General features: G+C 41.4%; 1 protein-coding gene across 1 annotated transcript in view; it reads left to right on the forward strand.

Annotated features, from left to right (window-relative positions):
- Positions 1 to 4356: 4356 nt before the first annotated feature.
- Positions 4357 to 15125, forward strand: part of morc2 (MORC family CW-type zinc finger 2) — a 94511-nt gene continuing 83742 nt past the window's right edge. Inside the window, exon 1 of the mRNA XM_080208146.1 lies at positions 4357 to 4813. Coding sequence (XP_080064272.1) covers positions 4746 to 4813 — 68 coding nt within the window. The 5' untranslated portion in view covers positions 4357 to 4745. The remainder of the gene's footprint in view (positions 4814 to 15125) is intronic.

Genomic DNA, 15125 nt, shown 5'->3' on the forward strand with positions numbered 1-15125 from the left:
AGCCTGGATGTTGTCCAGGTCTTGCTACATTTGGACATGGACTGTGCTCCAGTATCTGAGGAGATGCAAATGATGCTGAACATTGTGCAATTATCGGTGAATATCCCCACTTCTGACCTTGTGTTGGAATGAAGGTCATTGATGAAGCAGCTGTAGATAATTGGGCCTAGGACACTACCCTGAGGAACTCCTGCAGTGATATTCCTAGAGCTGAGATGATTGACCTCCAATCATCACAACCAACTTACTATATGTTGGGTATGACTCCAACCAGCAGAGAGTTTTCCACCGATTCCAATTGCCTCCAGTTTTGCTCGGGTGCTTTGATGCCATACTCGGTCAAATGCCATCTTGATGTCAAGGGCAGTCAACTCTCACCTCGTTTCTGGCATTCAATTCTTTTGTCCATGTTTGAATCAAGGGTGTGATGAGGTCAGAAGCTGAGTGACTGGTGGAGCCTAAACCAAGTGTTGGTGAGCAAGTTAATGCTGAGTAAGTGCTGCTTGGTAGTGGTTTTGATGATCCCTTCCATCACTTTACTGATGGTCGAGAGTAGAATGATGGGGTGGTAATTGGCCAGGTTGGATTTGTCCTATTTCTTGTGTGCAGGACAATATGAAGTTTTCATATTGCTGGGTAGATGCTAGTTCGTAGCTGTACAGGAGCAGCTTGGCCAGGGGTGCGGCAAGCTCTGGAGCACAAGTCTTCAATGCTATTGCTGGAATATTGTCTGGGCCCATAGCCTTTGCAGTATCCAGTGGTCTTCAGCTATTCTCATGATATCACATGGAGTGAATCGAATTGACGGAAGACTGATATCTGTGCTGCTGGAGAGCTCTGGAAGAGGCTGAGATGGATCAATGACCCGGCACATCTGGTTGAAGATTGTTGTGAATGCTTCAGCCTTGTGTTTTTGCAATGATGTGCTGGGCCCCTCTGTCATTGAGAGTGTGATATTTGTCAAACAATATAAGCTGGGAAAAGATAGTGGGAGGAAAGAGGGCTCACTGTATGAGTTGATTGTGATAAGTCGGTTCCAGAGCATAGACTAAGAACAATGTATTTAGTTCGGAGTAGAGAATGTGATTTGAGGATGTAAGAATATTGGGGAGCTCTTTCATCCCCTGAATCTCCTTCCTGTTTTCTCTGTTCCCCAATTTCTCTCATCCATATTGTCCCAGTCTTTGCCCCATCAGTCTTTGTTTTCTGGTTGCTCCACCTAGTTTTACACTATGACAACTCTCTCATCTTGTTTCTGTCATTCCCGTTATCCCCTTGATCAGATATGCAGACAATTCACTGAGGTCTACAAGAATAATAATGGGATAATTATACAAGGGGATTTCAACATCCTCAACATAAATTGGGATAGTCATTGTGTAAAGGGTTTAGAGGGGGTGGATTTCTTGAAATATATTCAGTAGATTTTTTTTCTATCAATGTGTAGAAGACCCAACAAGGGATGAAGCCATGCTAGATCTGGTTCTGGGGAACGAAGCTGGGCAAGTGTTCAGTGCAACAGTGGGACAGCATGTTAGTGATAGTGGTCACAACTTGGTATGGTTCAAGGGAAAAGATGGCCTGTAAAAGATGGCTCTGGGTTGGGACAGGACAGATTTTATTAAAAATAAGGCAGGATCTGGCCAAAGCTGACTGGGAACAGCTCCTCACAGTGCTGGGAAATTTACAGTGGAGCAGTGGGGGGTGTTCAGAAAGTAAATTAGGAGAATACAGGTCCAACATGCCCCCTATATGGGGAAACGTAGGAACAGAAAGCTCAGGGAACCCGGATGTCTAGGATAATTCAGGGCTAGATGAGGAAGAAGAGAAAGACTTTTTAGCAAGTCCAAAGTGAGTAATTCAGCTGCGACCCTAGAGGAATATAGGAAGTGCAAGAGGGAACTTAAGAAAGCAATTGGAAGAACAAAAAAGGGGCATGAAAAAGGACTAGCAAACAAGATTAGGGAGAATTCTAAGATATTCTATAAATACATTAAAGGGAAGATGTTACAGGAAAAGAATAGGGCCCATTAGAGACCAAAGGGGCAATCTGTGTATGAAGTTGCAGGACATTGAAAGGGTGTTAAATTAATACTTCTCATTGATCACCACTGAGACTGATGTAGGATGTAGATACAGAATTCAGGAAAAGAAACTGAGAGAACGTTAAGTAGTTTGACAAAGGAAATGAGGAGGTATTGGAAGTTTTGATGGGCCTAAAAATGTACATTCCCAGGTCCAGATGAATTACATCCCAGACTGCTGTGGGAGTTCAGGCAGGAAATCTGACACAATTTTTTGATTCCCCTTTTCCATGGGAGAAGTGTCAGGTGACTGAAAGATTGCTAATGTGGTTCCAATATTCAAGAAGGGTGGTGCAGATGAACTAGGGAATTACTGGTGAGTCTCATTATCAATGGTAGGGAAATTAGCAGAGAATATTTGAAGCAGAGAACGAATCGCCACTTGGAAAGGTATGGATTAATTAAGGATAGTCAGCATGACTTTATCAGAGGGAGATCATGCCTAACAAATTTTATAGAATTTTTTGAAAAAATAATTGTGTGTGTGGATGAGGGAAGTATAGTTGATGTGAATTTTAGGAAAGCCTTTGACAAGGTCACACATGGAATTCAAGAAACTTAGATCAGAAGCTGGCTTAGTAATGGGACACTAAGGGTCATGATAGAAGTCTGGTAGAGTGACTGGAGGTCAGTATCCAATGACGTACCACAAGGTTCAGTGCTGGGTCACTTATTATATACATAAATGATATAGATGATATGGGGTGAATGATCAATAAGTTTGAAGATGACACCAGATTAGTAAGGTGGTTGATAGTGGAGAAGGTCGTAGACTACCAGAAGATACAGATGGGTTGGGCAAATGGTATTTAATCCTGTTAAGTGTGAGGTGATTACTTTGGAAGTAATGACAAGGGAGTATTTAACGAATGGTAGGACACTAGGAAACTGAGATGAGTAGGTGGATCTTGGGGCACTTATTCACAAATCCCTGAACTGGTAGAGTAGGTGAATAGGGTAGTTAAGAAGGCATGTGGGACACTTGCTTTTATTAGTCATGGCATAGAGTATAAGAACAGAGAGGTTGTTGGAGTTGCATAATATGTTGGTTAGGCCATAGCTGGAGTACTGTGTGTGCAGTTCTTATCACCTCACTATAGGAAGGATGTGATTGCACAAGAGGGGATGCAGAGGAGATTCATCAGAATGTGGCCTGAAATGGAACATTTGAGTTGCAAGGAGAGATTGGACAGGCTTGGATCATTTTCTTTAGGGCAGAGCAGGTTGAGGGGGTGATTGAGGTGTATGAGATTGAGGATTTTGGGCATGGTTAATAGGGAGCAGCTTCCCCTTGGTTAAGAGGAAATTCAGAGGGGATTTGAGAAAAAAAAATTAGAGGATGGTGAGGATCTGGAATGCACTGCCTGGGAAGGTAATGGAAGCTGGAAACCTTATAACCTTTAAGAAGTATTTGGATGAGCACTTGAAATATCGTCACTTTCAAGGATATAGGATAAGTGCTGGAAAATGAGATTAGCAGATTTTAGTGGTAATTATTGTTAGTGCAGACTTAGCAGATCATAGAGTTGTACAGTGGCACATCTTTTGGTTCATCAAGTCTGCAGAACAGTAGATCATAGAGTTGTACAGTGGCACATCTTTTGGTTCATCAAGTCTGCAGAACAGTAGATCATAGAGTTGTACAGTGGCACATCTTTTGGTTCATCGTTCCTTGGCTCTTCCTATTTGTTTGATCCTGCCTCTCACCGCCCCTACCCCGACTCTCCCATCTCAAGGCCATGCGATCTTAACCCTTCAAAATCATCAGGATATTTAATTTCCCGTTTAAATAAATTGCGTTGAATGCCATTTCTGCATTGAAGGGTCAGCCTGAACCTAAAAGTGGGCAAATATTGACGTGCAGTAAGGGATTGAGTCTCTAGACCTGTTGAGTCAGGTGAGTGTGCTGTGACCTGGGCCCTTAGCGATGCCTGTTTTCATTTTAAAATACTTGGTGACCTTAAAAAAAAACAAACTTTCCTCCACCCAAATTAAGAGCTTACAGACTACAGCCTTCATCCAAGCTCAATGGCGCACTGGTTGATTGTAGAAGAGCTGCTGAGGCGCACGCGCAGAGTGGGCTGTGGCAGAGTGGGCTGTGGAGGAGATACGCAGGCGCAGACACGGTGGGGGTGACTGTGGAGGAGCCGCTGAGGCGCACCCGCAATGGGGATGGTTTGGAGGAGCTGCTGAGGCGCAGGCGCAGTGGGGGGTGTCGTGGAGAAGGCGCTGAGGCGCAGGCGCGGTGAGGGTGGTCGTGGAGGGGATGCTGAGGCGCAGGCGCGGTGAGGGTGGCTTGTGTGGGGTGGAGGAAGAGGCTGTCGCGGCTGCGCACCAGGATCAGTGGTTGCAGTTAGTTTTCAAGTGTGTGGTGGTGGTGGCGGCGGTGATGCGGTAGCTGGAGCCGGAGAGAAGGCGGTGAGGTAACCGGGCGGGAGCGAGGAAGGGCAGGGCTAGGCCGGGCACAAGCACGCAGGCTGGGCCTGAGGAAAGGAGCGTTCTGTGTTTTTAAGGCCGGAGAGGAGAGGTGGAAGAAAAACCTGTTAATTAATACGTCGTGAACGATTAATGTGACTGGAGAATTTCCACACGGAGAGAGAGGCCTGAGTTTCGCAGCCTGAGGGAGGGAAGGGGAGGCGATAGAGGAGAAGGGAAGGCGCCATGGCTGGTACCAATTACAATTGCCTGAACCGAGCTCAACTGACCTTCGAATACCTGCACACCAACTCGTGAGTACCAAAATAAGCGAGGAAATCGCCTGTATGTTGGGGCTAAGGGTTAAAACATCACATGGATTTTGTTTTGTAAATTTGGACGAACTGTGTATGTGTGTGCATTTTATGTGTGTATGTGCATACACATTTAATATAGTCACATTGTATGCATTTTTGTTTATGTAACTTCCAAATTGTAAAGCGTTTAATTTTTAAATATAAAACAAAAATCTGACTTAACAAAGTAATGTAATACGCATATCACTGTTATCTACTAATTTAAAATATGTAAATATGCTGTAACATAAATGTGGATGAATTGGAGCCCATCAAAATAAAAACAAATTTCTGTCAAGGCAAGGTACAGTGACTTGTTGACACAGATGTTCTTCTGACTAACTGAAGATGTTTGTCCATTAGCACAATTGTGAGGTGCCCAAATAGTGGTAATTGAAGAGCACAAGGCATGCAGACATTTTGTTAAAATAAAAGGTGATAAGAAATCAAAGCATTAAAATGACTCGCGGTCTTTCCACACAAGACCACTTTTCTGGTAATAGTGTTGTTCATGTTTACCATTTAGTCGCTTAGTTTAATTCCGTTTGACTATTCTTATGTGCCTAATTTGTATTTTTTGTCCTTTTTGTGAAGTGAACACATTGCAGAAATAGTAGGTGTTCTGTTTTGATTCTTCAGCCAAAAGAATTGGCTTGTGTTCTCCTGTATACTTTGAAATGGGGGTAAGGGAGACTAGCTAACTTGGTGATGTGGAAGTTTATTTTCAGACAGGGCTTGTTATGGTTATAACTTGCATCAAATCATAAAATTATTTAACATGGCTCATCTGTAAGGCAGACATATGGAATACACCAGGCAGAAAATGAAATATTTGACATTTAACTCAATCGGGTAGTATGTCAACAACTAATTGCATCAATATATAAATAAAATAGTATTTTATCTTAAAATTGTAAAAATGTTTGAGTGTGATTAGATCAGAAGACTGGGATTTATTCAGAGACTGTGTATTTGAATAGGCATAGGTAACACACCCACAAGACGAGCAGAAATGCAAATGCTTATTCAGTTTTTCACACCACCTGCCCCACGCTGGCACACTTTTAATTTGGAAAGGAAAGTGAATGTAAGTAGACCATGCAGCCTATCGAGCCTGTTTCATCATTCACTACAATCATAGCTGATTTATGGCTTCAGCACTACATTCCTATCTGCTCCCCATATCTCTAGATTTCCTGAGAGACCAAAAATCTATCTTGGCCTTGAATGGAGCATCTGCAACCGTCTAGAGTCAAGATTGCTAAGTATTTACAATCTGTTGGGTAAAGAAGTTTCTCACCTCGGGTCCTAAATGATCATCCTGTGTCCCCATGTTCTAGATTCCCCAGCCAACAGAAACATCTTGTCTATCCTGTCAAGCTGCTTCAGAATCTTATGTTTCAGTGAGATCACCCCTCATTCTTCTAAACTCCAAAGAATACAGACCTAGTTATCAGCCTCTGATCATAGAACAACTCTCTCCTCAGTTTTAGTACCTAGTTCAAATGTCACTGCAGAAGGCATCTTCGCAATGGGATATGCCTTTGCCTGATCTTGAATGCACTTTCCAGATGTCATTGAATAACAAAGTGTTTTTGCTCCAAATCTGAAGGTACTAGGGTCAACAAAACACAGCTTAGAAGCTGGATATGGAAAATTTCTTGATTTTGTACTGCACCCAGCCACATACAATTATCAAGGGAAGCAATGCCATCACTTGTCTCCCCCACGACCCCCGCATGTGTTTGAGGCAGCCGTTATTGGCCTTCCAGAGACTGATTCCACAGGTCATGGATCAGCTGCTGTAATCATAGCTACATATGTGCCACCTTTGTTGCCATGTACAGACCTAATGGGAACCTGTCAAATTGAAGGTTCTTAAAATGTAGGGGGATGTATGTTGAGGTTCAGTTATGTTTTGGGTTGGGTAAATAAACTGAAATTTTAAAGATGGCAGTTTTACAGAACTGCATTGATATGGCTGTAGACATAGTGTATTTGGACTTCCAACAGGTATTTGATACGGTGCTGCACAACAGGTTAATACACATGATAAGATCCCACAGAGTTGGGGTAATATATCAGCTTGGATAAAGGATTGGTTAGCCAACAGAAGGCAGGAAGTGGGGATAAATGGGTCTTTTTCTAATTTGCAATTCGTGTTGTGTCCAGTAAGGTTCAGTCCTCGGAGCCCCAGCTATTTGCAATCAGTATTAATGACTTAGATGCAAGGATGGAATGTGCTGAACCAGATTTGCAGATGATGCTAAAATAGGTGGGAAAGCAAGTTACAATGAGGAAATTTTAAAAATTGCAAATGGATAGGTTAGGTGAGTGGGGAAAAATTTGGCAGATCGAATTTAATGTAGATAAGTGTGAGGTTATCCATTTTGGTTGGAGAAATAAAAAGGCAATGTATTATCTATATGGAGAGAGACTTCTAAATGTTTTGGTGCAGAGGGATCTAGGTGGCCTTGTGTGTGAATCGCAGAAAGTTAGTATGCAGATATAGCAGTTAATAAGGAAGGCAAATGGAATTTTGATATTCATTGCTAATGGAATAGAGTATTAAAGTAGGGAAGTGATGTTAGTATATAGAGCGTTGGTGAGATTGCATCTGGACTGCTGCTCACAGTTTTGGTCCTCTTGAAAAAGGATGCAAATGCATTAGAGGCAGTTCAGAGAAGGTTCACTAGATTGATTCCAGGGATGAAAACCTTGTCTTATGAAGAGATTTGAATATTTAAGGCCTAAACTTGCGTTTAGAAGAATAAGAAAAGATCTAATTATGGTATATCAGATGATAAAGAGGGTTGACAGAGTAGACATTGAGTGGATATTTTCCCTTTTTGGACATTCTAGAATTAGAGGCCATAGTTTTAAGCTAAAGGTTGGTAGATTTAAGATAGGGAGGAATTATTTTACTCGATCATGAAACCTCTACTCAAGGTTGGACACCAGAACACTAAACAAATTTGAGGAGATAGAAGTATTTTCTCAGCAGTCAGAAGGAAAGTGGAGATGAGGAAGCAATAGTTAGTTTTTTAATGGGGAGTGGGCGGGAAGGTGAAGAATGAGATGAGATCAGCCATGATTGTGTTGAAGGGGCAGTCTGAGGGGCTGAATTGCTGACCGCTGATGGTGGCACAGTGGTTAGCACTGCTGCCTCACAGCGCCAGGGACCCGGGTTTGAGTCCGGCTTCGGTCACTGTCTGAACATAGAACATTACAGTGCAGTACAGGCCCTTCAGCTCTTGATGTTGCGCTGATCTGTGAAGCCAATCTAAAGCCCATCTAACTTACACTATTCCAATATCATCCATATGTTTATCCAATGACCGTTTAAATGCCTTTAATGTTGGCGAATCCACTACTGTTGCAGGCAGGGCATTCCACGCCCTTACTACTTTAAGTAAAGAACCTACCTCTGATATGTCTTTTATCTATCACCCCTCAATTCAAGGCTGTGTCCTGTCATGCTAGCCATCTCCATCTGAGGAAAAAGGCTCTCTCACTCTGTCCATCCTATCTAATCCTCTGATCATCTTGTATGCTTCAATTAAGTCACTTCTTAACCTTCTTATGTATAACGAAAACAGCCTCAAGTCCCTCAGCGTTTTCTCATAAGACCTTCCCACTATACCAGGCAACATCCTGGTAAATCTCCTCTGCACCCTTTCCAATGCTTCCACACCCTTCCTATAATGCAGCGACCAGAACTGTACGCAATACTCCAAGTGTGGCCGCAACAGAGTTTTGTACAGCTGCAACATGACCTCATGGCTGTAAAACTCAATCCCTCTACCAATAAAAGCTAACACACCGCATGCCTTCTTAATAACCCTATCAATCTGGGTGCCAACTTTCAGGAATCTATGCACATGGACACTGAAATCTCTTTGCTCAACCACACTACCAAGTAACTTACCATTACCCCGGTACTCTGTAATCCTGTTACTCCTTCCGAAGTGAATCACTTCACACTTTTCCGTATTAAATTCCATTTGCCACCTCTCAGCCCAGCTGTGCAGCTTATCTATGTCCCTCTGTAACCTGCAACATCCTTCTGCATTGCCCACAACTCCACCGACTTTAGTGTCATCTGCAAATTTTATAACCCATCCTTCTACGCCCTCATTCAAGTCATTTATAAAAATGACAAACAGCAGTGGCCCCAGAATAGATCCTTGCGATACACCACTCGTAATTGAACTCCAGGATGAACATTTCTCATCAACCACCGCCCTCCGTCTTCTTGCAGCTAGTCAATTTCTAATCCAAACCGTTAAATCACCTTCAATCCCGTGCCTCCGTATCTTCTACAATAGCTTATCGTGGGGAACCTTATCAAACACTTTACTGAAATCCATGTACACCACATCAACTTCTTTTCCCTCATCAACCTCTTTGGTCACCTTCTCAAAGAACTCTAAGGTTTGTGAGGCATGACCTACCCTTCACAAAACTGTGCTGGCTATCCCTAATCAAATTCCTTTCTAGATGATTATAAATCCTATCTCTTACAATCCTCCCCAAAACTTTGCCCACAACAGAAGTAAGGGTCACTGGTCTATAATTAGCAGGGTGTCTCTACTCCCCTTCTTGAACAAGGGGGCAACATTTGCTATCCTCCAGTCTTTTGGCACTATTCCTGTAGACAATGACAACCTAAACATCAAAGCCAAAGGCTCTGCAGTCTCCTCCTTAGCCTCCCAGAGAATCCTAGGATAAACCCCATCTGGCCCACAGGACTTATCTATTTTCACACTTTTCAGAATTGCTAACATCGCCTCCTTATGAACCTCTATCATTCTAGTCTAATAGCTTGTATGTCAGTGGATGAATCCTCATCAAACTTCCTTTCTGCCACCGTAATACTGTCCCTGACTAACAATGCCACACCTCCCCCTCTTTTACCACCTTCCCTGATCTTATCGAAACATCTAAACCCCGGAACCTGCAACAACCATTCCTGTCCCTGCTCTATCCATGTCTCCGAAATGGCCACAACATCGAAGTCCCAGGTACCAACCCATGCTGCAAGTTCATCCACCTTATTCCGGATGCTCCTGATGTTGAAGTAGACACATCTCAAACCACCTTCCTGCCCACTGGAACACTCCTGTGACCTTGAAACCTTATTCATGACCTCACCACTCTCAACCTCCAGTGCATTAGAGCTACAGTTCAGGCCCCCACCCACCCACCCACCCAGGATCTTGGTACCCCTCTGGTCCAGGTGTAGACCATCCCGTTTGTAGAGGTCCCACCTACCCCAGAATGAGCCCTGATTATCCAGGTATCTGAATCCCTCCCTTCTGCACTGTGCCTGATGGTTTGTGTGGAGTCTGCATGTTCTCCCCATCTCTGTGCGGGTTTCCTCTGGATGCTCTGGTTTCTTCCCACCGTCTGAAAGACATGCAGGCCATGTGCATTGGTCATGCTAAATTTTCCCTCAGTGTACCCAACAGGCGCTGGAGTGTGATGACTAGGGATTTTCACAGTAACTTCATTGCATTGTTAATGTAAGCCTACTTGTAACACTAATAAATAGATTTATGTTATGTGCTTATAAGATCTTCTGACTTCCATCTGAGCGAAGATTATTCCATCTATTACTTGCTTTGGAGGCTAATTAAAGCTTGGTGCCAGACATCCTAAGCCAATTGGTGTTTTTACACTCAGGAGACCTCTAATTGTCCTAAGAGAATAGATGCTCTAGGAGAGGTGATTGTTGAGTGAGTTATAAGCCTTTATTACATCATTCTTGATCATTTACCCGTTAGGTCTTCTGTTTGTTTGAGCAGAATTGTTCCTCATCAAGCTATTTCCATTGTGAGGATACCTGATGAAGTGCAGGTAATGAAGTATATGTTTGCAGGGACAAGGATCTCACTAGTTGTGCTGCATTGAGTTATGGGGAAGAAAGTTGAAGTTGATGGATTCATGTCAAGAGATGACTATTTGTAAATCAAGTAGATCCTTGTAAGACTTGAGGTGAACACTAGTTTTCTGAAAGATACTTGTAAACAGAGTATTTTAAAGGTGTACCTGATCCATTACATGAGGAAGGATTTCTTTGTGCCAAGATGCATTCCTTGGACTTTGATCTCAAATTGAAGGAGCTTCTGTTTTGAACTTTTTGTCAGCAGTTTGTTTCTGACATATGCATATGTGTAATAAGGTACAGTAAGTATCTTTTTTAATTTCTGTTATGTTGGCAGCCCATCAATTTTTACTCAGACTTTTGCCAACTAATTTGTTCTGTTACCAGGTAGTTCTATACCTTGTCATTGTGACTGGGCAATGGAGCTATAAATAAATTCTATTGAATGTTAGTCTCGATAAGGGCTAAATCTAAAGGACCCTTATGAGGCTGGATGCTGTCTTGTAGATTGAAGCTGTATGGGACATAACCAAATGGAGAATAACTTATAAAAATCTTGTTGAGGGCAACGATAAATGCTTCGAAGGTGAAGACAAGGGAATCCAGTTGAGAGGTTGCACAGAATGGGGGGAATCATTTTAAGGCGCTGATCAAGCCATGTGGAAATTGGAGATTGAGTGCCAGGAGCCGCTATTGGTGTAAATTGCATATGTTCTGTTGGAAGATTTTCACAGTAACTTCGTAAGTCTACTTGTGACAGTAATAAATAAACTTTTAAAAAGGGTTGGTACCAAAAGCATTGACCTGAATAAGAAAGATAGCTGTTTCACAAGCACCTCAGCATTTGGTGAAAGGAAAGATTTTTTTTAAAAAGTTGGCTGCTTTTGTTGTAGTATTAAATGCTCTGCTACTTGGAAAAGAGTAAGTTGCCTTTTATGTTGAAACACTAGGTTTGCAGCAATGGTTGCTTTTCAGAATATTGATATTTATATTTTGACTTTTACTGAAAATTGGTGAATTATACTACAGCAAAATGCTGATTCCTTTTCTTGGCTTGGATCACTTGAGTGTTCCTGTTGTCACTTATTCAACTGCACCCATCTCTTTTACAACTCTGAATCCTTCCAATGAGGTTTTCATCATTCCAGCAGCACCAAAGCGACTGTGGTATGTTAACTTTTTGTGTCTTGGGTGTGTTGATGGTGCATGGTTGCATGAATGGTTCATTTCTAGTTGCTTCTAAAAAGTTGTTGAGGCCACTTTATTACGTTAGCTCCATATTGTGAGGCAACAGTTGCATGTTGGCCGGATTGAGTAGGGATGGAAAGTTTGCATCTCAGAAAAACAAATAACTAATTGGATTGTTGCAGTAATCTTCAGCAATTTTTTTGTTGGCACGCTTTCGTGCATCAAGCTTCACTGAGTTTAGAGTTTTAACTTGCCTTAGTGAGATGTGAACTTATGACTTCTGGATTTCTAGTCTTGTCCCATGCTTCAAGGCCACTACACCCTTTTATCTTTGTACTATCTATTAGTATCTCCCCCATTGCCTAGTCTGCTGTTGGTTCACCTGCAACCGTCTGATCGCATCTAAATGCAATTGTTTCTCTTAAACTGCGCCAATATCCCTGGAATCCTCCTTTCCACTGAGACTGACTAAGCTGTTACTTTACGGAGGAAATGCCTTTAAAGTGAAATGATTTCTTGTGAAGCAAAATGGGTTCAAGGCATGACGTGGTTTATCTGTTGCTTTTTGTTAATTTAGATCTATAAATTGCATAAATACCATCCTTTTGAAATAGATTCTGATTGTAATAAACATTGTCTATTTTTAATAACTTGTTTACAGTGTCAAGTTGTATTCCCCACATAAACCACAATACAATTTGTTTTAATGGTGGTCTTTGCGATCTCAACAATGTGTATATTGTATTGTCGTCAATCATTATCTTTTAATTTCCATATGGAAAGTTGTCATTCTATCACCCTAAGAAGCACTTTTATAAATTGCTTTACAATATTCGGGTTATGCTGGTATAATTTCAACTGCCATTACATTTTCTAATTTTGAAGAAGTTCTTAATATGTTTGAACTTCCAGTATAGAAAAACCAGTGCATTGAACCTTGGAACAGTAACCTCAGCTCAGGCTGTAAGCAGGCAGTTCTTTGTAAATCGTGAAAGTTGATTTCTTTTTGGTCATTTATCTTGAAGCTGGTGTAGACTTGCAATAGGGTAAACTGGTCTGCATTGGTGGCATAAGCTCAGCAAATGTAACTTGCAGTTTTCTGTTTTTTATCATTCACCTAATGTGGGTGTTGCTGGCAGGTCTGACCTATTCCTAAATACCCTTGAAAAAGTGGTAGGTGAGCCTTCTGTTTGAAATGGCATCATTTCCTTGGGCTCTAAGACAAACCTCCTCTGTGCACCTGCAGCGTTGCTTAAGCTATTTAAATGCATTATAACCTGCCACCAAAACTGGCATGTTCCACTTTTTCCACAGTCTATAACCCAGTTACTCTTGTACCCTGAGCCCCGGCATATTAAAGAACCCCTTGATTAAAATTAAAACCATGCTTCTGGCTGAAATTATACCAATACCGTCAGAATATTGGGAAGCAATTTACAAAAGCATGCAATAAAATAATTTTCAATTTGGAGATAAAATGATATAATTAAAGGCAATAAAGTCATGAACACAGTTATGACAGTTATAAATCCTGGTTCATGGGTTGCAAAGGTCTGGCAACTGTAACTTCTGACAATGAAGAAATAATGCTTCTGTTGGTAGCTGTCAGGCTGACTTTATTACTCTGTCAAATGTGTGACATGATTGTTTTCAGGCATGACTTGTCTGCTTTATACTTTTTTTTTCACTGTCTCTTAGAACTGATTTACATTTCTGCCTCTGTTCATTTTCCAAAGTTAGAATGGTATAGCACACAGTGCACATGCACTGTTAAAGTGAGCAGGGAGTGGGTGGATACCATGGCCAAGTAGGCATCTGTGAATCTTTTGTATCTCAACCAGATGCTCATTCTTAATGTAAGGGTACAGACTTTGAGTGCTGACAGGCAAAATCTGTGATTATGCTTTAACCTGATATCATATGCTTGCTCCCCATGACAAGTCCACAGTTAATCTTGGGATTTTCCAGCATTACAGTACTTTTATAGAGATGTTGTAGTCTAGTATTTATTTTTGCAAATGCACGTTTGTTGGAACATTCTGAATATTTTTTAATATTTTGAAGATATTGCATCTTGACTAAATCACTTTATTTTATACAGGATGTTTAAATATTTTGAGATGCAAGTTCATTATTGAGAGGGAAATGTGTGTTCAGATGTAGTAGACTTCCTTAGCTTTATTACTCCCTTCAGATAGATCTGGTCTCTTACTTGCACACTAACCTTTGCCATTGATGGGAAAAAGTGTATCATCAACTGTGGGTGACGTGGGAATCGGATTTCACTGGAGCAGAACAATTTAATGGGGAAACTGCAGACTGACTTTGAGAATGAATCCCAGGAGTTTGTGAACATTTAACATCTCTGCTGATAGAAGGTTCTCAATTTGTAAAGTGTAGTGTAACTCTGCATTTGGCAGCTTGCAAAAGAAAAATATTCTGAAGGTTTCTGACAGTAAAATATTACAACTGTTGGTGTCTGCTTAAGTGTTGATGGGAACAGTGATGTCAGTGGGATTTAGGAAAATGTAATGGTGCACATTTTCAGATAGTTGCAATGCCCACTTAAATTTTAGAAAGTAGGTGATAGCTCCTTTCAGTTCAAAGTTGAATTGTACCGAAGGTGACCTATGTAATGCTGGAATGACTGGTTACAATTGGGAACAGTTTGAAGGATTGAATATTTCTCAAGAATTGTAGCATTGCATTAAACCACATTGACTAAAGTTGAAAAAAAATCTAAGCGCCATTACTGTCGATGTGCTGTAATACCAACTGACAACACTTTTTGATTTGTAAGTTACTTAATTTCAGATTTCACTCTTGCATGACTGTAACCTGACTTGATTTTTTTTTTGAATGCTCAAGTTGTTACTGTGCAACTACAGTAAGAAGTCCCACAACACCAGGTTGAAGTCCAACAGGTTTATTTGGTAGCAAAAGTCACTAGCTTTTGGAGCGCTTTGTTGAACAGAACTCCCACTTCCCTGACGAAGGAGTAGCATTCCGAAAGCTAGTGGCTTTTGCTACCAAATAAACCTGTTGGACTTTAGCCTGGTGTTGTGAGACTTCTTACTGCGTTTACCCCAGTCTAACACCATCATCTCCACATCATGACGGCAACTAGTCAGCAACTGTTGCAGAATTTTTTATTTCAAAAATATACTTTATTCATAAAAAAATCTCAATTAAACC

This window comes from Carcharhinus amblyrhynchos, chromosome 20 (genome assembly GCF_965287045.1).
Source record: "Carcharhinus amblyrhynchos chromosome 20, sCarAmb.v2.hapA, whole genome shotgun sequence".
Lineage (NCBI taxonomy): Eukaryota > Metazoa > Chordata > Chondrichthyes > Carcharhiniformes > Carcharhinidae > Carcharhinus > Carcharhinus amblyrhynchos.